This window comes from Drosophila takahashii, chromosome 2R, assembly GCF_030179915.1.
Source record: "Drosophila takahashii strain IR98-3 E-12201 chromosome 2R, DtakHiC1v2, whole genome shotgun sequence".
NCBI classification, from domain to species: Eukaryota; Metazoa; Arthropoda; class Insecta; order Diptera; family Drosophilidae; genus Drosophila; species Drosophila takahashii.
The window spans coordinates 31,379,455-31,398,237 of record NC_091679.1 but is presented as its reverse complement, the minus strand read 5'-3'; the positions used below and the strand labels follow the sequence as shown (position 1 = coordinate 31,398,237).

General features: G+C 44.7%; 6 protein-coding genes across 10 annotated transcripts; 2 read left to right on the top strand and 4 right to left on the bottom strand.

Moving 5' to 3' along the window:
• Positions 1-255: 255 nt before the first annotated feature.
• On the bottom strand, positions 256-1,152 carry udd (under-developed). Its single transcript, XM_017138231.3, has 2 exons — positions 1,019-1,152; positions 256-931 (listed from the first exon to the last, which is right to left on the bottom strand). The coding sequence occupies exon 2, from the start codon at positions 911-913 to the stop codon at positions 446-448; it is 468 nt and encodes a 155-aa protein (XP_016993720.2). The 5' UTR covers positions 914-931; positions 1,019-1,152; the 3' UTR covers positions 256-445.
• A 77-nt stretch (positions 1,153-1,229) lies between these two features.
• Positions 1,230-5,083, top strand: Cul4 (cullin 4). 3 transcript variants are annotated; one of them, XR_001769806.3, is made up of 11 exons: positions 1,230-1,436; positions 1,511-1,925; positions 1,985-2,229; positions 2,283-2,743; positions 2,804-3,183; positions 3,245-3,381; positions 3,436-3,825; positions 3,888-4,166; positions 4,229-4,381; positions 4,437-4,731; positions 4,795-5,083. XR_001769806.3 is itself a non-coding variant. In XM_017138266.3 (10 exons), exons 2-10 carry the CDS (start codon positions 1,601-1,603, stop codon positions 4,530-4,532), a joined length of 2,466 nt encoding a protein of 821 aa, XP_016993755.2. In that variant the 5' UTR covers positions 1,230-1,436; positions 1,511-1,600; the 3' UTR covers positions 4,533-5,083. The 3 variants fall into 3 exon arrangements, 2 of the variants coding, with proteins under 2 accessions (XP_016993755.2, XP_070068820.1); XM_017138266.3 differs by having other exon boundaries at positions 4,437-5,083; XM_070212719.1 differs by having other exon boundaries at positions 1,491-1,925; positions 4,437-5,083.
• On the bottom strand, positions 5,028-8,621 carry Tmem63 (transmembrane protein 63). The gene is made up of 3 exons (XM_070212720.1): positions 8,465-8,621; positions 6,863-7,785; positions 5,028-6,802 (listed from the first exon to the last, which is right to left on the bottom strand). The coding sequence occupies exons 2-3, from the start codon at positions 7,766-7,768 to the stop codon at positions 5,426-5,428; spliced, it is 2,283 nt and encodes a 760-aa protein (XP_070068821.1). The 5' UTR covers positions 7,769-7,785; positions 8,465-8,621; the 3' UTR covers positions 5,028-5,425.
• Positions 8,622-8,843: 222 nt separating this feature from the next.
• On the top strand, positions 8,844-10,354 carry uno (univalents only). Its single transcript, XM_017138288.3, has 2 exons — positions 8,844-8,955; positions 9,015-10,354. Exon 2 carries the CDS (start codon positions 9,080-9,082, stop codon positions 10,229-10,231), a length of 1,152 nt encoding a protein of 383 aa, XP_016993777.3. The 5' UTR covers positions 8,844-8,955; positions 9,015-9,079; the 3' UTR covers positions 10,232-10,354.
• Positions 10,355-10,441: 87 nt separating this feature from the next.
• On the bottom strand, positions 10,442-16,055 carry sand (sandman). 3 transcript variants are annotated; one of them, XM_017138286.3, is made up of 7 exons: positions 15,595-16,055; positions 12,239-12,684; positions 11,336-11,687; positions 11,044-11,273; positions 10,856-10,982; positions 10,629-10,730; positions 10,442-10,571 (listed from the first exon to the last, which is right to left on the bottom strand). In XM_017138286.3, exons 2-7 carry the CDS (start codon positions 12,541-12,543, stop codon positions 10,500-10,502), a joined length of 1,188 nt encoding a protein of 395 aa, XP_016993775.2. In that variant the 5' UTR covers positions 12,544-12,684; positions 15,595-16,055; the 3' UTR covers positions 10,442-10,499. The 3 variants fall into 3 exon arrangements, with proteins under 3 accessions (XP_016993775.2, XP_070069292.1, XP_070069293.1); XM_070213191.1 differs by having other exon boundaries at positions 10,500-10,730; XM_070213192.1 differs by lacking the exon at positions 15,595-16,055 and having other exon boundaries at positions 10,500-10,730; positions 12,239-12,695.
• A 765-nt stretch (positions 16,056-16,820) lies between these two features.
• On the bottom strand, positions 16,821-18,676 carry sut3 (sugar transporter 3). The gene is made up of 5 exons (XM_017138275.3): positions 18,463-18,676; positions 17,657-18,403; positions 17,391-17,603; positions 17,233-17,335; positions 16,821-17,179 (listed from the first exon to the last, which is right to left on the bottom strand). Exons 1-5 carry the CDS (start codon positions 18,577-18,579, stop codon positions 16,926-16,928), a joined length of 1,434 nt encoding a protein of 477 aa, XP_016993764.2. The 5' UTR covers positions 18,580-18,676; the 3' UTR covers positions 16,821-16,925.
• Positions 18,677-18,783: the final 107 nt, after the last annotated feature.

The following is an 18,783-nucleotide window of genomic DNA, read 5'->3' as shown; positions in this document are numbered from 1 at the left end:
CCCAAACTAACCCAATTGCGAACGTAATTCGAGAGCCACCATTGCTATTATGAAGAAAATCGAGCATTATTCTGCGGAAAGGAAAACAAAAGCCCTTTGTACCTAGAAGTTGTTACCAACTAAGTACCCAATATATATATGAACGTATTTAAATATTACAAATTACAAGGTATCTACTTTCGAGACTTGTTTGACACATATGATCATTTTGAAAATCTAAACTGTATATACACAATTTTTAAAACACCACACACCTTTTTCTTTTCACACATTTTGTACACACGTTTCAGTATTTATTTAGCAAAACCTTAAAAGATATTGATAATGATATAAGTCAAATAAAAGGAAGAACATAACGCTTATTAAATATACACATGTATAAGGTTGTGTTTTTACCAAAAATAAAGACAATCGTTTAATTTTATGAATTCGAATGGGGCTTAAACTAAGATAAAAGATAATCCATGGTTTCCTCCTCAACTATAGGACTTTTTGGACGAGTCGGTTGTTCTTGGGATTTCGCCATCTTTGTGTTGAGTTTTGGGTGTTTTTGGAGCAAGCCGGAATACTCAGAAAACACTGTGAATGCCGTCTTCTGTAGCGTACCTTCCCCCAAGTGATTGGAGGCCAGAATTTTGGCCAGAGTCTTGTAGTCCCGCTGCATGAGGCAACTTCGAGCCAAACGAAGTTTTTCGGAGGTTACTGATCGTTTTGCACCGGAGTATAATTCGTAGCTGGTTGGGGGAACACACGAAGTGTTTTTATTTGTCCAATATCCATCCTCGAAATTAGTGGCAATTTCGAGGGTGCGTTTTAGAACATTTGGTGGTATTCTTCTAGCTGGAAAGTGGTCCCCATTTATTTTTCGCTCTTTAGTTTTCAATGGTGGCTTTTGGTCAGGATCTGTTTTCATTTTTCACGCAGGGACTTTCTGGAAAACGTAGAGTAGTGAGTCTCAAATGATATGCTATTTAAGCTATTAAAAACAGTTTGTTTTCTTATGATTTTCCATATTTACCTTTCGAACAAACCTCGTGCTTACAGCGATAAACAATGTTAACCTGGTTAACAGCTCTGGCGTTTAACAGTTCCCCCGCTTAGCTATCGATTCTCCCAGCCAATCGATGTTTCGATTCGCCCGATATCACATCCCTACTACAATAAAGCAATATTTTCCGCATGCAACCAAAAACCAAATATTATAATGCTAGCTGTGGAAATATAATTGCCAAGTTGATCCGATTTGTATAGTCCCCCAGTCGCTGAAGTACCCCATTCGTTTACCAGGACTCCGACAGTCGGAAAAGCCCAGCCCGCAGCCGGAAATTGCCCGAGAAGTCTCATCGCCTGGAGGTCGCGAGTTGCCAATTGGTTGTCGGGCCCCAGTGCAAAATACGCAAAAACACAAGAGATACCTGCTGGTAGTCCTCTGAGCGGTAAGAAACTAAACAATTAAGATGCCTGCATGAGATATTAGAACCCGCTAACAGTGACTAACCTCCGCGAACAGGCCAAGGACAGACCGGTAAGACGGGAGCAGGGCAGGATCAGGCGAACAGGAGCGGAGTGGAGAGCCTGCCGGCAGCAGGGGCCCAAAACTATGAGTGCTGCCAAGAAGTACAAGCCCATGGACACAACTGAGCTGCACGAGAACACCGAGAACATTGCCGCCTGCCTGAAGAAGGCCGAGAACGTAGCCCCCACCGCTGCCGGCGCCGCGACTTTGGGCCGCAGTGCCTTCGCTGCCCAAAACATGAACTCCACGTCCACCAACGGCGAGCGCCTGCCGAACTTCTCGAAGCTGGGCGGTAGCCATGCCGAGACTCGCACGGCTTCAACTACCTCAAACCTCCTCAATCGCATGGGGGCCATACACAACAGCAAACCCGGGGATGTCAAAAAAATAGTGATTAAGAACTTCAAGGGTAAGTTCTATATCTAAATCTATATTTTTTCAATGCTTAATTTGAACATCTTCCCCTAGCTAAGCCCACACTGCCCGATAACTACTCCGAGGACACGTACGTGAAGCTCGAGGAAGCCGTTATCGCTATCCAACTGTCGAAGCCCATCAAATATTCGCTTGAAGAGCTCTACCAGGCTGTGGTGAACATGTGCAGCCACAAGATGGATGCGCAGTTGTACACTAAACTCAAGGAACTGACGGAGCAGCACGTGAAGCGCAATATAAAGCTCAAGGAGCTTACCGGCGGCAGCATGGACAAACTGGTGAGTTGTTGCCGAGAAAGTAGAAACAAAAATAACGCTTAATTGCCTCGCAGATTTTGCTGGAAAAGATCAACCACTGGTGGCTTTCGTTCTGCCAGCAAATGATCATGATTCGCAGCATATTCCTGTACATGGACCGCACCTACGTGCTGCAGAACTCGTCCATTCACTCGATTTGGGACATGGGGCTGGACCTTTTTCGCATCCATTTTGCTCAGAACAGCGTCGTCCAAAAGCGGACCGTCGACGGTCTACTAACGCTGATCGAAAAGGAACGCCAGGGCTCAACTGTGGACAGAGGTCTGTTGAAAAGCTTGGTACGCATGCTGTGCGACCTGCAGATATACACTAGCTCCTTTGAGGAGAAGTTCCTCGATGCCACCAACCAACTGTACAAGGCTGAAAGTCAACGCAAGATGCAGGAGCTGGAGGTGCCCGAGTACTTACAGCACGTCAACAAGCGTCTGGCCGAGGAGAACGAGCGCTTGCGCCACTATCTGGACTCCAGCACAAAGTAAGCAAGACCAGTAGAAATTACCATAAGATCTTTACTTTATTAATGTATTTTTCTCAGACATCCGCTGATATACAATGTGGAAAAGGAGCTGCTCGCCGAACACTTAACGTCGATATTGCAGAAGGGCTTGGATTCCTTGTTGGAAGACAACCGACTGAACGACCTCACACTTTTGTACGGGCTGCTTAGCCGAGTCAAAAATGGAACTTCTGAGCTGTGTGGCAACTTCAACGGTTTCATTAAGAAAAAGGGGCGCACCATTGTTATCGATCCTGAGAAGGACAAGAGCATGGTTCAAGATTTGCTAGATTTCAAGGATAAAATGGATGTGATCGTTCGCAGTTGCTTCGAGCATAATGAGAAATTCACAAACTCGTTGCGCGAGGCCTTTGAGTTCTTTATCAACCAGCGTGCCAACAAGCCGGCCGAGCTCATTGGTAAGTCTTCATGGTTTTGCTATTTCTAACACAATTTCATGTAACTTAATTCTTCCGTTAGCCAAATACGTGGATATGAAACTGCGATCGGGCAACAAGGGAACCACCGATGAGGAGTTGGAGAAGACTCTGGATAAAATCATGGTACTGTTCCGTTTTATACATGGCAAGGATGTTTTTGAAGCGTTTTACAAAAAAGTATGTGGCTCCTTATTGTATTTATCGTTTGACTAATGACCAAAACAATTTTAGGACTTGGCCAAACGTCTACTGGTGGGCAAATCGGCCTCAGTGGATTCCGAAAAGAGTATGCTGTCCAAGCTAAAACAAGAGTGCGGCGGAGGATTCACCTCCAAGCTGGAGGGTATGTTTAAGGACATGGAATTGAGCCGGGATATCAACATTGCGTTCCGCGGACACGCACTGAGCAACAATCGCGATGTCCACAACCTGGACTTGTGCGTCAGCATCCTGACCATGGGCTACTGGCCGACATATGCGCCCACGGAAGTCACAATGCCGCCACAGTTCATTAATCCGCAGCAGATTTTCAATAAGTTCTATCTGGAAAAGCACAGCGGGCGAAAGTTGCAGTGGCAACCAACGTTGGGAAATTGTATGCTGCGTGCGCAGTTTGATGCGGTAACTAAAATATAGTTTTACATTCTATGGAATATTTTGTTAAATGCCTATCTGTCTTTCAGGGTCCCAAAGAATTGTTGGTCTCGCTGTTTCAAGCGCTTGTGCTGCTATTGTTTAACGATAAGCCAATTCTAAGCTACGAGGAGATATTGGCCGCCACCCTGATTGAGGATGGAGAGTTGCGCAGAACACTCCAATCTCTGGCTTGCGGTCGCGCCCGCGTTATAACAAAAACGCCGAAAGGTCGCGAAATTTTAGATGGCGATCAGTTTGACTTTAACAATGAGTTCACAAACAAATTGTTCAGAATCAAGATCAACCAAATACAGATGAAGGAGACGGTGAGTGACCCATATTACAGACAGCTTTTTTTTAGAAACTTATTTATCCAATTATTCCCCAGAACGAGGAGCAAAAGGCGACTGAGGAGCGAGTCTTCCAGGATCGCCAGTATCAAATAGATGCGGCTATTGTGCGTATTATGAAAATGCGGAAAACGCTAAGCCACAATCTACTCATCACCGAGTTGTTCAACCAGCTCACCTTCCCCGTCAAGGTAGCCATTAGTCATCTCTATTATTAGCAGCCTAATGAGCTTATTTTTATTTCAGCCCGCTGACTTGAAGAAGCGGATCGAGTCGCTCATCGATCGCGACTACATGGAGCGGGACAAGGATAATCAAAATCAATACAACTATGTGGCATAAATTGCCCCAGGTTCTGTGAACTCCAAACACCGATTCAATACCATACGCATACATACTAACAGTCTAATGAAGTTTTTGGAGTGTCCCTGGTCCGATCAGCGATATTCAGAAGATTTTAAGCTGTAATTTTGTTTCTTCTATAACTAGATCGTTGAACAATCCCCCAGCTAATGGTAGTATAGTTGCTACAGTTCTTTTTGTAAGTTACCTTATCAACCAATAAATTAAGCGTTTAATTTACAAGCCGTGCCCCCTGGAATAGGTCATCGCCATCGGAAAGTAGAAAGGTCCAGCAATACAAGAATTTCCTCAAACCGAGAAAGAACCAAGCGTTCAATAAACTCATTTATTGGACCTATTGTATTTCGTTTACTTTTAATTGATAGTTCTCCTTCAATTAACAATAGAAGTGACACTTGCAGGCTAATTTTCTAAAGGAAATATTTAAATAATTATAACTCGTACTCGTAACTCTGTACGCAAAGGAGATACGCATAAACTTAATAGTTTTTTATTTACCATAAATAAAAAAATTACGTGAAATAATATAATGCACTGTGTGTTTCACTTGTAAAATATTAACAGCATTACTGCATCGAGCTCTTTGTTAAGCATTTAGCAAGGGGATATAGTATGTACAGTTGTTACAGATAAAATTGGGAAATTAGTTAGATTATATACAGATCAGAAATAAATATTGCAATCGCGTTTGCGTGCAGGGGTCATATCAAAAACGACATTGAGGCTGGTTTAGGTATCACAAATTCTCTTGGTGTTATCCTCCAGTCATTCTTTCAAATATGCAAATCAAAGCCGTCAACTTGCAAAGTTCTCAGTGGCTTCTATAGATATTTTACAAAAATAAATGTGGTGTCTTGCGACGCTAATACTATTTACGCCTCCACACTGTTCACGCTGTACTGCGAACTATCGTACTCGGACACGCTGTCGGAGCCGTAGCCTCCGAATCCTGCGACGGAGGGTCGCACACTGCTGGTCCTCACCCCGTTGTCTTTGAGCACATCGGGAACGTAGATGGGTGCCGGACCGGCTATCTCCACGATGCTTGGGCGCCGCGTGGCGGCACAGCGTTTGATTGGTGACATGAACGTAAACAGAACGAGAGTGATGGCCAGACTGATGATAAGCAGCAGGAAGCGGGCCATGCCCTCGTCGCCGCGGAAGTAACATATCATGGCCATGACGAGGACCAAGATCACTACCGAGAACTTGGTCATCGTAACTGCCGTCGAGTGGATCTTTCCCCCTTTGCGTGAGATCATGTTCGATGGTCCGTAGGCGAAATAAAGGTTGTGGCGGTCCACGAAGTGCTTCAAGCAGATGTAAATCATGGCGAACGGCATGATCAGCGGGCAGGCCACGCTGTACACAATGGCAATGGTGAAAACGAGCGTGGTCCAGGCGTAGTGCGTTCCGAAGGGAAACTCGATTAGAATCGCCTTGCGAATGTATGGCGTCTCGGCCTTGGATTTGGCCTTTAGCAGTGACCAGATGTAGACAATAAGCTCGGGGAAGCGCAACAGCTCCAAGGCAGTACCAATGAACGCAGCCGTAATTATGTAGTTCACGTAGAAGGATCCTCTTTCGGGCAGGAAAATGCACTGCCAGCGCTCGGTCTGATTGGCTGAATTGAAGCTCCATTCCAGCAGTGCCTGTGCAGAAGTCAGTCCCAGGGAAGGCAGAATCATGATCATCATAAGCAGATAGCCAAAGCACTTGGTCATGATCGAGTAGTTCTGCTTGGAGCGCGTGTAGTGACGCATCCACTTGTCCGAAATGGCCACCATAACGGGCATCAGTGCCGACAGCGTCCAGAGCATCAGAGTGGGCAGGAAATCAGACACCAGCGGCGAGATCTTGCTTTCCGTTTCCTGTATCCAAGGTCGGCTGTTCAGAAGGCTTACAACCATAGCGGGCGTGGACAGGAAGAAGAGAACCAGAAAGAGCACAGTGTTCACGCAGAAGAACTTCAAGTACCAGTGGCTCTTGTTCACGTTCAAGTTCTCCCAGAAGAGGTCATCCGGTGAGGGAGCGAAAACCAGGTGCCATTGGCGGTAGGTGCCCGGCGTGAAGTGGGTAACAATGTTCTGCGCCTCCTGCACAGTGGACACCGTGATGAACGCAATGTCCAGCGGCTCGTTCATCGTGGAGGCGCGCAGGCGGGCCACATCCCCGGATAACTTGCGCTCCTCTCGTTGATAGTACTCGTAGGCGTTCTCCTTTTTGCAGGAACACATGTCCGGCTTGGCCTGCGGATTAACAGATAGTTTAATAAGGATTACATGACCAATTGGTTAGTATCAACTCACCATCAGAGTATCTCTGTTCCTGTGATGTTCGCAGTACACCCGAGCATCGTGCACTCGCTCGAACTCGGCGTTCCTTACGTAGAGCCGTGAAATGTTGTACGCTATCGACACATTCTCGATGGTCACGTCCGGGAAGAGCTCCTGCATGTAGTTCCGCACCACGGTCTTGTTCCGATCGCTGGACGAGATGTTCGATATCATAATGGTGCGGGTAGCGGCCTTCTTGAAGGCATTCCGTCCCGAGGCTCTCCGCATGATGAGCACCACCAGCGGAATGTAGAGAATCGTGATGATCGTGTGCACCCAAAGCCAAGGCGAATTGGGCGATAGATTAGCCATGGTAGTCCTGCCAAAGGCATTCACATCGTACGGGTTCTCCTTGGGACCATTCAAGAAATTGACCGGGAGGATTATGACCAGCGAGACGACGGTCACCAGAGCCATGACGGCCATCAGGTGCAGCTGGAAGGACAGGTAGTGCACGGCATCCGGTCCGGTGTGCAGCAGGATGGTCTCCTTGCGCAGCTTCAGCGTGACCCGGATCCAGCCGAAGAAGCCCTCCTCCGGCTGAATGGGCGACAGTGGCGTGGAGTCGGCGATTCCCTGGGAGGCGGTGCTTGGCCGCGGCGACACCTGCGCCGAGGTGCTCGGCTGGGGATCCACTACACTGGCGGCCCGCGTATAGAAGACCTCTGTCCAGCGCTTTTTGCTCCCATTGCTGTTGACCAGCGCCAGGCGACCAAAGTCGCCCGCCTGGTGACGCAGGGCGGTAAACAGAAGGATCAGGAGCACCCAGAAGATGGTGTTCAGTATGAGGGTCTCCGGTATGCCATTGTAGGCGGTGGTGAAGAACGAGGTGCGATTGCCCACTGCTTGACAGTAGGAGGAATTGCCGATTTCCGACATGGCCAGCGGGTGAATCACTGAAAGAAAACAAAGAAATCAGAAGTCATTAGTTGTTTGTTGTTTGCCTTCGAAGATACTGATTAAGCCTTGATAATGGCACAGCTGATCGGGTTTTTTTCTGCGGAGAAATTATTTGTTATTGTACTGATAAGGTCGTGGGAAATCCCCAACCTTTGGAAACTATAAGATTGATCTTTTTGGGTCACTCGGTCAAACTAAGCAAAGTCCACAGACCGCAGATGCAGATGCTGGTCGGAGGAGCTCTGTGGCCACAGATTAGCCTATTTAAAGCTAGCCACTTTGTATATAACAGAAACGCTATCTTTATGAGCGAAAAAACAGAAGAAACACCAACAAAGGAGTGATTTTTAGGCATGAGATAATAGGCGAGTAAAACATGTTTTTGTGGGCATGAGGCAACCTGGAAAGGGGGTGGTTGTTTGTGGGGGGAAGAAGCACTACGTCATGTTGGTCCACCTCCACCACCTCTCTTTTACGTATTTGTCTGCGAAATGAATCATCAAAAAGGCATTTTCGACTTGGTATGTCGCGTGGCAAATGTGCAAAATGCAACAAAAGAAAGCCACAATTATTTAATTATTTTACAAAGATTAAATGGCTGTGTGTTTGTTTGTGTGCTTCCTATAGTTATCCACTTTCTTTACGCCGCGATTACAAAACCTTCCACTTCCATACCTTGAGTGAGATTTATTATTTCCCGTGAATTCTTTTGCCTAACTTCACATTAAACATCAGCTTGGGATTTCCTCAATTGTACATCAATAAAACTAGCTTTGTGTCGTAAAAAACGGAATTATGCCTTTCGCTCGCTTCCTCAATGCATTTCACTGTTATCGATAAGGCACTGTTAACTATCGATAGTTCGTCAGCATTAGAGGTAGTCTTTAGATTTATTACAATTTTTAAAATATTTTAAGAAAAGTTACGGTAAATTTAAAATAAATATTTCGTAATATAAGTAAATTTCAAAGGGAATAAATATATCGTTGGCAAAAAGTTCCACCCCTAATACGATTTGTAAGGATCGCTTACAAGGCAACCCTGTGTTTTTAAACACTGGCGTCGTGTAGGATTGTAATAGATTTCCTGAGTGTTGTAATAGTAAATATGCTGTTTACCATTTGTTTTTGGCCCGGTTGACAGCTCGTTTTACTTCTAATCGTGTAGTATGTCGAAATGACATTTTAGAGTTCCTTATAGTTCTTCATATTTTTGCCTTTTACAGACAATTATAGTTTTCTTCACACATTTTCAAGACTTGAACTGCATTTTCACCACCAAATCTTAATCATGACACCTTTACCATCGACGTTGAGCTCGGAGTCTAACTTCAAGATCCAGCTTCTTTCCGGCAAGACTATTGTCATGGTGGAGCATCCTGGCTACGAGAGTGAACTCTTTATGCCGCAGATCGTCGGAGGAAGGATCACCTTCCAGAACATCATCCCCAATCGAAAATGCTGCGGCGGAAGCGGGATGCTGTCGGATGCCTTAAAGGGCGACATGGCCACCAGGACTGCAAAAGCGAAGAGCCCTGCGCGTCGCTCCCTTCACGATGTTAACCTCTCAACCCCTCTTGCCAAGAGCACCCCGTCCAGTTCATCTTCTCTAAGGGCTCGGGCTGGCAAGGAGAACATCCAGCCGCAGCTGACGCCAGAGGTGGCGCGATGCCGACCCTTCCAGCTGCCTTCACTGGGTGAAGTGGACATGGATGTGGAGACCGTGGGCGAGTTAATCTGCCAGGAGCAGACTTTCCACAGCCTGCGGCAGCCATCTCCTGAGCCTCCTCTGCCAGCTTACCAAGTTGAAAGCCCCTCTGAGGTCTCTCCGCCTGTTGTTTCCCGCAAGAACCCAGTAAATGATAAATCCAAGGAACCAGGCTCTAAGAACTCCACACCCAAGATTCCGCCCGTACGAACCTATTCCCGTAAAAAGGCGGGCACCCCCAGCAAAACAAAGCCGACACCTGTCTGGTCACCACTTCAGAAGAGAAAGAAGTATTCCTCGGTATCCTCCACCAAGGTGCCCACTCCCACCATGAAGCTGGAGGTGCGCCATCGCAAGCTGATAGTGGACACCAAAAAGACCCTGGACGTCCATGATCCCAACAAGTTGACCAGTGTGCCTATTACAAGGAAGAAAATCATTCGCAAGCAGGTGACCGGGAAGACAAGGAAGCAATTCGAGGCCCTGAAAGTCACAGCCTTTGACTTGTTGACCAATCCGTGTGTTCGAAGCATGTCGGAAGATCTCACCAAGCAATTCCAGCAGTCCTGCCTGAACAAGATCTGCACCACGTTGCCCAATTACGCAGAGATCGCGGTTGCCTCGCCCCTGAAATTGGATCGAGAGGTGAAGGCGCTGTTGGCCAGACAGAAGCGGCTGGAGCGGATAAACCACAAACCAAGAGGCGCTGCGTCGCTGAAGAGCAAGCTGATCTAGATGTATTTGTCCTGGCTTCCAGACAGTAATCAAAATGCATGTATATTCTTGCCATTCAGATTAAAAATAGATTACTAAAAAATCCTTGCTTCGATCTCCATTTATGTTTACAAATATTATACATTTACCAAAAAAGGAACACATTCTGTCTAGTTATATGTACAGTTCTAACTTAAGCTAGCCTAGGGAGGGAGCCTATACTAACAGTGAATAATAATATGACTTTGTACGACGAAACATCTTTATAATAGGGAGGCTACTTGGCCTCCTAAGAGCTGCGGCATCGAAAGCAGGCTTTGAATCCCCGCTTAATGGCCCTTATATTGTGGACTACCTGCTCCTGTAAAGAAAAGAGTCCGTTAAAAATTGAGAAATGGGCAGGAGGATTTCCATTTACCTGCATCAGATTGAAGCACATGGCAATCACGGCCATGCCAAGTAGTAGATACACGGCGCAGAGAATGAAGCTGACCTCCACTTTATCTTTATCGGCGGTTATCTGGGGAGTAAAGTATAGTTACAGATTTTATATAAAGTTTTAACTGCTTATAATTATGTTTATTTTATGTTTATTCAATTAGTTAAATAATAAACTAAATACAAATTATAATAAGAACATCTTACCACACGATCGCCTGGCACCAGATCCCCAAATCCAATGCTGCTGAGCGATATGAGACAAAAGTAACTGCCGTCCAGATAGTTCCAGTCTTCCCAACGTCCGAAGAGCAAGGCACCCCAGAGGATATAACTGAAATGAGAGAGATTCTTCAGAGGTTGTGGGCTCACTTTTCAGATGGAGTTCATCCTACCCGACCATTACGAATACGCAGACTGTGACTGGCACCGTGATCTCATCCGTGCTGCCGCGAATCTCCCGCTCAATATCCGAGTCGGACTCCGAGTACGGGATATCCACCAGACTGGAGCTCTGCCGGGAACTCTTGGTATAGTCACTGCTACTGCTGTTGGAGGAGGTAGTGCTGCTGGTGCTCGTGTAACTGCTGCTGCCCCGCGCGTTCTCCATGTCGTGCATTTGCATCTGCAGTGAGATAAGGGAAATGTCATGGATTTCCAGTTAAATTCGAGATAATCTCAACCAACCGCTCTGGCCAACTGGCGCATTTTTCGTCTCTCGCGGATAATCCTCCGCTTGGCCACGCCAGGACATATTCGACACAGGCACACCTTGGAGTAAATCCACTTGAAGGACTTGGCCAGCACATCGCCAATGTTGGACAGGTAGAGCAGGAACAGCGGCATGCCTATGATGGCATACAGAATGGTCACCAGCTTTCCCCACTCGGATTGGGGTGTAATATTCCCGTACCCAATGGTTGTGATGACGGTCAGACTGTAAAGGAACGCCCCGGAGAAGCTCCACTGCTCCACGTCGGGTCCTTTGAGCTGTTTCTTCACTATGGCCCGCTGATAGTCGAGGAGCACATCGTTGACACTGCAGGAGGACCCCTTTATTTATTAGCCACTTTATACAGGGGTGGTCAAAAGTGTTTTCACAAATTTTAATGTTAACTGTACTCATATTTTAAACTTATGATATAAACTTTTGGCACCTATAGAAAGAGCACTTCAATTCCGTTTAAATTACACAAAAATGTTCTTAACCCATTAAGACCCCTTTAAAAAGTGAGCAAATTTTGTGAAAGTCAAATTTTCAACTTTTTTCCTGGGACTTAAAACAAAAATGTTTTGATGCAAAGTTGTTCCCCAATCAAAATTAATAATAACTGCAAAAAAAATTTTCAAAATATTTGTCCCTGTATTTTTTATGATTTTTTGAATGGAGACATCTCAGTAAAATTTTTTATGAAAAGGAAGAAAAATCGGCTAAAATTGTAATTTTTAGCTATTTTCAAAAAATTATAAAAAATACAAGGAAATGTTTATATTATAATTATAAGTTCAAAATATGAGTACAGTTAACATTCAAATTTGTGAAACTACTTTTGACTAGCATTGTATGTTTTATAGTCCCAAATGACTTACCGACTTCTGAAGGCATGGTGATCGAAGAAGCTAATGTTCTCCGCCGTGAGCTCCCAGATGCGCGTCAGGCACTCCCCGCTAAAGTTGCGTGCGATGAAGCGATGCGGTTTCTCAGACTTAAGTCGCTCGTACTCGAATATCTCGATGCCCTGGAATATGAACGCTCCTCCGATTATATAGAATGTGACCAGTAGGATGATGCCCACGTTCGAGAACATGAAGGCCGTAAAGTGTCGGCAGTGGTCCTTGAAGCGCTCGAAGGCCGGCTTTTCCTTCCGGCGGAAGGAGCTCCGTCGCGAGGACATTTCTTAGCGGCTCGCTTCCGTTTCGGTTTTAGTTCCGGTTCCGGTTTCGATTGGCCTTCCACTGGCGTTCGCCTGGACATGCTCGGGTCTGGTCCGACACTCGCATCTATGACGACTGGAAGGATTTCCGGCTACCTATCGCTAAAAATATCAACGATTAGTTTACCCGATTCGCAAGTGTAGAGAGGTAAATAAATAAGGCACCCGCTACATGGCTACTTTATCAAAGTGTTTGGCGGCATAAATCTTCTCAAAGAAGATTTCTTATGTGGGTGGTTTATTTTCATTACTTGGGATTACCGAAAAATATACGATCTTCAGCATAGCAAAATAAAACATGGCACACAATTTGATGTTACTAAATACGTATACCTGAATATTCACCACTAAATTCTGTAATTCCCACCTGACGATTTAATATAATTTTTTATATTCTCCTAATTTTTAAGACATTTTGTGTGACAGAATTTCGAATCAATAAATTGAAATAAATTCCAATTAAAAATTCACATTCTGTGACCACTAACATAATTGATTATATTTAATTTCCACTAACTTTCACCCTTGGACTGTTGAAAATTCTGAAATTGCATGTAACTCATTCGCTGTGACAGTTTGCGGGCGTTTTCGAGAGAAGCCAAACGCGAAATCGCTTAGCAGCATGAATGGGTTTTTATTTTTAATACAGCGCTTTCTATGTTCTCTAATAAATGGCCAACATGAACATGAATTATTGGACTACAATCTTGGCAGCTGGCCTATGGAACAGTCACATCATCTCATCGCGACTCATCCCCACGGATCGTTTGTGTGTGGTATTTCAAATTTCTCGCGTGGCCGGAGGATGACACTCGTCTAGATTTGAGAATTGATGGCGTAGCCGTGGCGTCAAATTGGAAAGTTCCTAACGATCCTATGCGCCGTCTGCGGTTGCCAAATGCTGCTTGTTTTTGTTTGATTTTCAATCTTTTTTTAGGGTTTTATTTAGTGGGTGTGAAATACGAGTTCATTGGGGGATTATTTTTATAAACTTCTGTTTTGGACGGGCCCGACAGTCATTTGCTTGATTTGTGGCCGCCGCATTTCGCCGATCCACGGATCTCGTTAGCCTTGGAATCCGAATCTGAATCTGAATCTGGTGGGAATCTGCCCACCTCCGCCTCACGCATTCGCATAGCAAACATATCTATCGGTTCGGTCCGGTGAAAATCGGGCAGGTAAGCAAATGTATATTTTTATTGATTTCCTCAATCTTGCACGCACTCTGCCAGCGGGCATAAATTAAAATCAATTCGCAATTGATGTCTGCCTTATTTACAGGCGAGAACATATACATAATTAAAAATCCAAACACAAAACAAACTAAAAACTGAGGCCCGCCAGCCTGGTCCAATGTGTGTGTTTCAATGAAAATACACAAAACACTGCGGAGGGAAAACACATTAGTGGGATGGGGAGGCTTTTCGCAGGGCGAATCGAAGGGGCTGACATATAAAAAACATGCCCCAATGTTTATGTTTTTGATGCAATCAAGCAGCGAGGGTGACGAACACGGCGATTCTGGCCAAGACCGAGTGCATTTTGTGGCCGGCAATTAAAATGCACTTCGGGCGAGTTTGGCGGGATATTTTTGGCCAGCGGCAATAAAGTCATTTTCCGTTTAGACGTACACTCATTAGCAAGAAATGTCTGTTTCCCATAGCATCAAAATTTTTAATTATAATTGCTCTCGAAAATTTTCTAAGACATTTTAACCCGAATCCGAAGATTACCGAAAAGATCAAAGCGAAAGGCGCAGGAAACGGTCGGCTAATGTATTGTGTGCAGATCGGATCTGCCTTGGAAAAAAATGAGTATCGAATAATTTAATTTAGGTGCTATTAAGTTGGGCATTCTGTCTGCTTCTTGGAAGTGGCTTTCTTCCGATCCTCCACTCGGCCAATTGAGTTGCCTTTTAGTTAGCAACTAAGTTGCGTCATGGCTCTCAGGTTTTGTTTATGCGGGAGATGACGGCATTGATTGAAAACACACTTTTCACTTATGTTTACAACGGTATTACCTCATGCAGGTGCCCTGAATTCTTGGTCGTTTTTTTTTTCAGCCAATTTCTAGTGCCAGTTGTCAATCATAAGGTATATGGTATATATGCAGGTCCTTCAGCCAGCACACTTGCACAATTAATTCTCAACATTTAATTTGCCACGCCACAGAGGAAAATTGAAAGCAAGAATTGCTTAAATATGACAGACAGCCCCAGAATGTTAAGTGTCAGCGGCTACACGAGAGGAGATTTTAAAATTTAATTACGGTGAAAATTCGGTGACAATGGCGGGGCGAAAAGCTGGCTGGGATGGAAAATAAGAAATTACGGCGACGACATCATCACCACACATTGATGGCCAGCAGCCCAATTGACATGACAGATCGGCACACAACCAAAAACCGAACCGAGAACGTGTGCGAGTCAAAAACTAATTTTCGAGCATTGACCGCAGAATGGTGAATCGGTTGCGTATCGAATTGCTAACATTGAAAGCAGGGGAAAAATCGAAGCCTCACAGAGAATAATCCAAGTACTCTAAAATAAGTTTCGAGTTCCTGTTTAGTTTCTGAAAACTTCACCGCTTTCATTCTTTAATGTTTTCTTGAAGGAAATCATCATAATTATAAATTATGGCAAAATATCTTAGCAGCAATATGGAATACATCAAAATAGGTATTGATTTAAAATATGTTTAGAAAACTTTAAAGGCTTTTAACATAAATCTATTCATCAGAAATTTGATTGTTTAAACAGAAACACTTGAAAATGTGTTCAATTTCAAGAACATGTTTGTTTGATTTTATTTTATTCATTGGAAAATGGAAAACATTTAAATTGGCTGCTTAAAAAAACACTTCAAAATAAATGCAATATTAAAAAAATGAATTTTTCATTCGAGGTTTATTTTTTTAAATTGTATTTTTAAGTGAACCTTATAAAATTATAAACAAAATGGCAAAATGGCTGTGTTAAAATCCATTTGGTGCTCAGGTAAAAGGATCACGAACCTGTTTATTATTTCAGTTTGTTGCGATGCCGATGATGCTATTGATGCTCCTTGCCAGATGCTCATCCGTGACGTCATGAGCGGCGAATCGGCTGGCTTTTATTGTTGGTGCTTCGGCCGCTCCGTTTATTTTAGCAGCTGATGTATTTCCGAACTATGCATGTGGAATATTATTTATGTTTGCGCGCTCTGTATATTGTTTTATCAGTGTTATTCAACGCACGCCACGAAATTCCTTCGTCCAGCTATTTAACAGATTTTCCCGACTTTTTCCCTGGTTTTTCGATCTCGATTCCGGCTGATCTGCACAGAATAACTTCTTGGCTTGTTTCGCGTGCCCTGTTTATTTTTAACTGCACCACACTTGACTTCATTTAGCCACCTCCGCCTCCGTCCGTTTCCCGATGCCGAATGCGATTCCGGAGCAAGTGCCTCATTCGCCGGCCGTGCGCGCTGCTCGACGATCCGCTGCCCACTGAAGTCCGTACTCGCACCCGTATTTATAGACGGCTATCTTGACGCGCTACCTGTGACGTCGCTGTGCTCCATTGTTGGATTCGGAATGAGGATCGGCGATGAGAGAGGAATTCCGCTCTCACTGGGGGATGATCGCACCGATAAACGCATTCCCTACACATTTATTGGGATATAATAAAGATTTTTCAAAAAGACGTATGGTTGCGTTATAGACCAATTACCCCAAGATGGATGAACCTGTTAGAGTTTAACCCTAACCCTAAAAAGTCGAACATTTTTAGTGATTTTAAAGAAATGATAAAATATGGAATCACTATGGACGGCACGCTGCAATAGAAAATGCCTGTGAAAGGAAAAAGTCTGGAATAGTCTGCTAGGGCGGGCCGAATGAGAAAATATTAGAAAGTCTATTTAATGACGAGTGTAATAATTTTTCGTCACAAATGTTGATATCAGAACTTTTGTATGTTGAAGGTGCGATCGTCACTAGTTTTTTACCTCGTTAAGAGGTGTTTTTATTTGATAATACATAGTGTAATGTAAAGTTTATTATTTTCCTCGGTGGATGCCTTAAATCTTATTCGCTTTTAATCACGGTTATTACCGGCGAACGAATTCTAAGTTTGTTAGGCATAATACTTGTAGTGTTCCCGTCCTACATTTTTAGAAGTTTTTTGGTTTCGAGCTTTTTTAAGGCAGTGTTAATTAATAAAAACAATGCATAATAGGCAATATAGATTTAATCATCGTTTCAAAATACACCATTTAGGATTGACGTCACTATCCTGGAACTAATTAGATTCCGATGAGATTAACAGTACGCTTTTCCCCATTCAAAGGTCTCCTACTTTACTCCTACTTTATCTTGGACCTGAAGCCGTTTTCCATCAGCGGTGCCACATCCTTGGGTTCGCGGTTTCTCGTCTCCGGCAGATAGCGACAGGTCAGCAGTAATCCGTAAACGCAGAAAGCAGCGCAAAATAAGAAAGCGTAAGGTCCAATCGCCGAATTCAGGATGGGAAATATCATGCCAAGCAGGAAGTTAGCCAGCCAGTTGAAGAAACTTCCAAAAGCCATCGCCGAAGGACGCGGAGCAGGCTCAAAAATCTCTGTGGGGGCGGAAATGATAAGCCAAAAGACTGATATCTCGGTGCATGTCAACCTGAACCAATAAAGTAGGGAATCGCACCAAGACCCACGTTAAAAGCAAGGATATAGAGCGCCAGGAAGGCAATGCAGGCGTATGAGAACTCACGCATAGATACCTGTGGGTGGGAACAAAAATGTTGTTATTATAACTTGATTAATAATTTTCTTTACCATTAGTTTCAGGCCAACGACAAGTAGAGTCAAGAAGATGGCACAGAAGAGGCACGACAGCATCATCATGAGTCGCCTGTTTACCCTTCTCATCATCAAGGGGCCAAAGAGGGCGACTATAAAATTCTGAAATCCCAAGGCGAAGTTAAGCCACAAAGCCACAGTAATAGTGAATCCGGATCGGGTGAAAATGTCCACGGAGTAAAACCAAATCTGACAAGGGATAAGTGGTCAATAAAGTATATGTTATGTGATCCTAAACCCACCGCATTAATGCCACTCATCTGCTGGACAAAGTGAAAGGAGCTCACTATGATCAGCGGCATCTTGAGCTTACTATTGCACAGCACATCCTTTGTGGTGACCTTTTGACCCCCTGCCTCTGCGGAGCCCTCAAACTCCGCCATCTCCGCTTTCACGCGTTCCTCATCCCTGCGCAGACGCAGCAGCGTGATCCTGGCCTTCTCCCTCTTGCCCTGCGACATCAGGAAGCGCGGACTCTCGGGGAACCAAAAGATGGGCGACAATCCGATTATCACGAATACGCCGGAAAAGGCCAGGGCGTAGGGCCACAGCTTCTCTGTGCCCAGAACAAAGTCGAAGCTGACGATCTGACCCAAGACGATACCTCCGGTGATCCCAATGCAGGTGAAGACGCCGACGCTGCCGCTAAGTTCCGCCGGGGCTAGCTCAACCAAGTACATGGGCTGGGTGGCGTAGATCAGGGCGGCGGAAAATCCTCCTATCAGGCGACCCAGCAAGAGCATCTCAATCGAGTTCGCCAAGCGGCAGAATAGCTGACAGATGCAGGATACCAGAATGAGCAATCCACTGAGAATCAGGATTCCTCGACGTCCTAACCGGGCACTAAAGATGGGAGCGAATGGAGCACCGAGCATGCCGCCGACCAGGAATATGGAGACCACGGCCGACATCAATATCGTCATCTGCGAATCGCCCAGCAGCGATGAGTATCGGGCTAGAGCAGATTCCATTATCCACAACCTGATGAACTGGAGGTGCTCTTGAGTTGGAAATATAGTAATACAGGCTAACTTTTCGGTTGACCCACCGCAGAGGGAGCATTCATTACGCCAAACGCATAGCCAATGGGGATGACGGTGCCCACGGTGATGCACACACAGATGAGCATCAGCAAGGCCGTCCAGCCCTGCTTCCCCTCGGCCATACCAAAATTTACGGGGTTATCCTTCGATCTCAAGCTATTTTCATATTAATTTCTTATTATTTAACCGAAATGTTGAACAGTTTAACATAGCCAAGTGTATAATTTCTAAAGCATTGGATAGATTTCGCGAGATGAACTAATTTTACTATCCAACACGGATTAACAAATGTTGAAGCTGTTTTGATACATTATGAAATTAGGGAT

Coding starts and splice junctions, on each gene's coding strand:
- udd (XM_017138231.3), bottom strand. CDS start 913: ATGAAAACAGATCCTGACCAAAAGCCACCATTGAAAACTAAAGAGCGA.
- Cul4 (XM_017138266.3), top strand. CDS start 1,601: ATGAGTGCTGCCAAGAAGTACAAGCCCATGGACACAACTGAGCTGCAC. Junction 3,184..3,244: donor CAAGCCGGCCGAGCTCATTG/GTAAGTCTTCAT, acceptor TTCTTCCGTTAG/CCAAATACGTGGATATGAAA. Junction 3,826..3,887: donor TGCGTGCGCAGTTTGATGCG/GTAACTAAAATA, acceptor TCTGTCTTTCAG/GGTCCCAAAGAATTGTTGGT.
- Tmem63 (XM_070212720.1), bottom strand. CDS start 7,768: ATGTCGGAAATCGGCAATTCCTCCTACTGTCAAGCAGTGGGCAATCGC. Junction 6,803..6,862: donor GGAACAGAGATACTCTGATG/GTGAGTTGATAC, acceptor GTTAATCCGCAG/GCCAAGCCGGACATGTGTTC.
- uno (XM_017138288.3), top strand. CDS start 9,080: ATGACACCTTTACCATCGACGTTGAGCTCGGAGTCTAACTTCAAGATC.
- sand (XM_070213191.1), bottom strand. CDS start 12,543: ATGTCCTCGCGACGGAGCTCCTTCCGCCGGAAGGAAAAGCCGGCCTTC. Junction 11,274..11,335: donor TGCGCCAGTTGGCCAGAGCG/GTTGGTTGAGAT, acceptor ATCTCACTGCAG/ATGCAAATGCACGACATGGA. Junction 10,983..11,043: donor TGCGTATTCGTAATGGTCGG/GTAGGATGAACT, acceptor CTCTCATTTCAG/TTATATCCTCTGGGGTGCCT.
- sut3 (XM_017138275.3), bottom strand. CDS start 18,579: ATGGCCGAGGGGAAGCAGGGCTGGACGGCCTTGCTGATGCTCATCTGT. Junction 17,604..17,656: donor AGATGAGTGGCATTAATGCG/GTGGGTTTAGGA, acceptor ATCCCTTGTCAG/ATTTGGTTTTACTCCGTGGA. Junction 17,336..17,390: donor TCGTTGGCCTGAAACTAATG/GTAAAGAAAATT, acceptor TCCCACCCACAG/GTATCTATGCGTGAGTTCTC.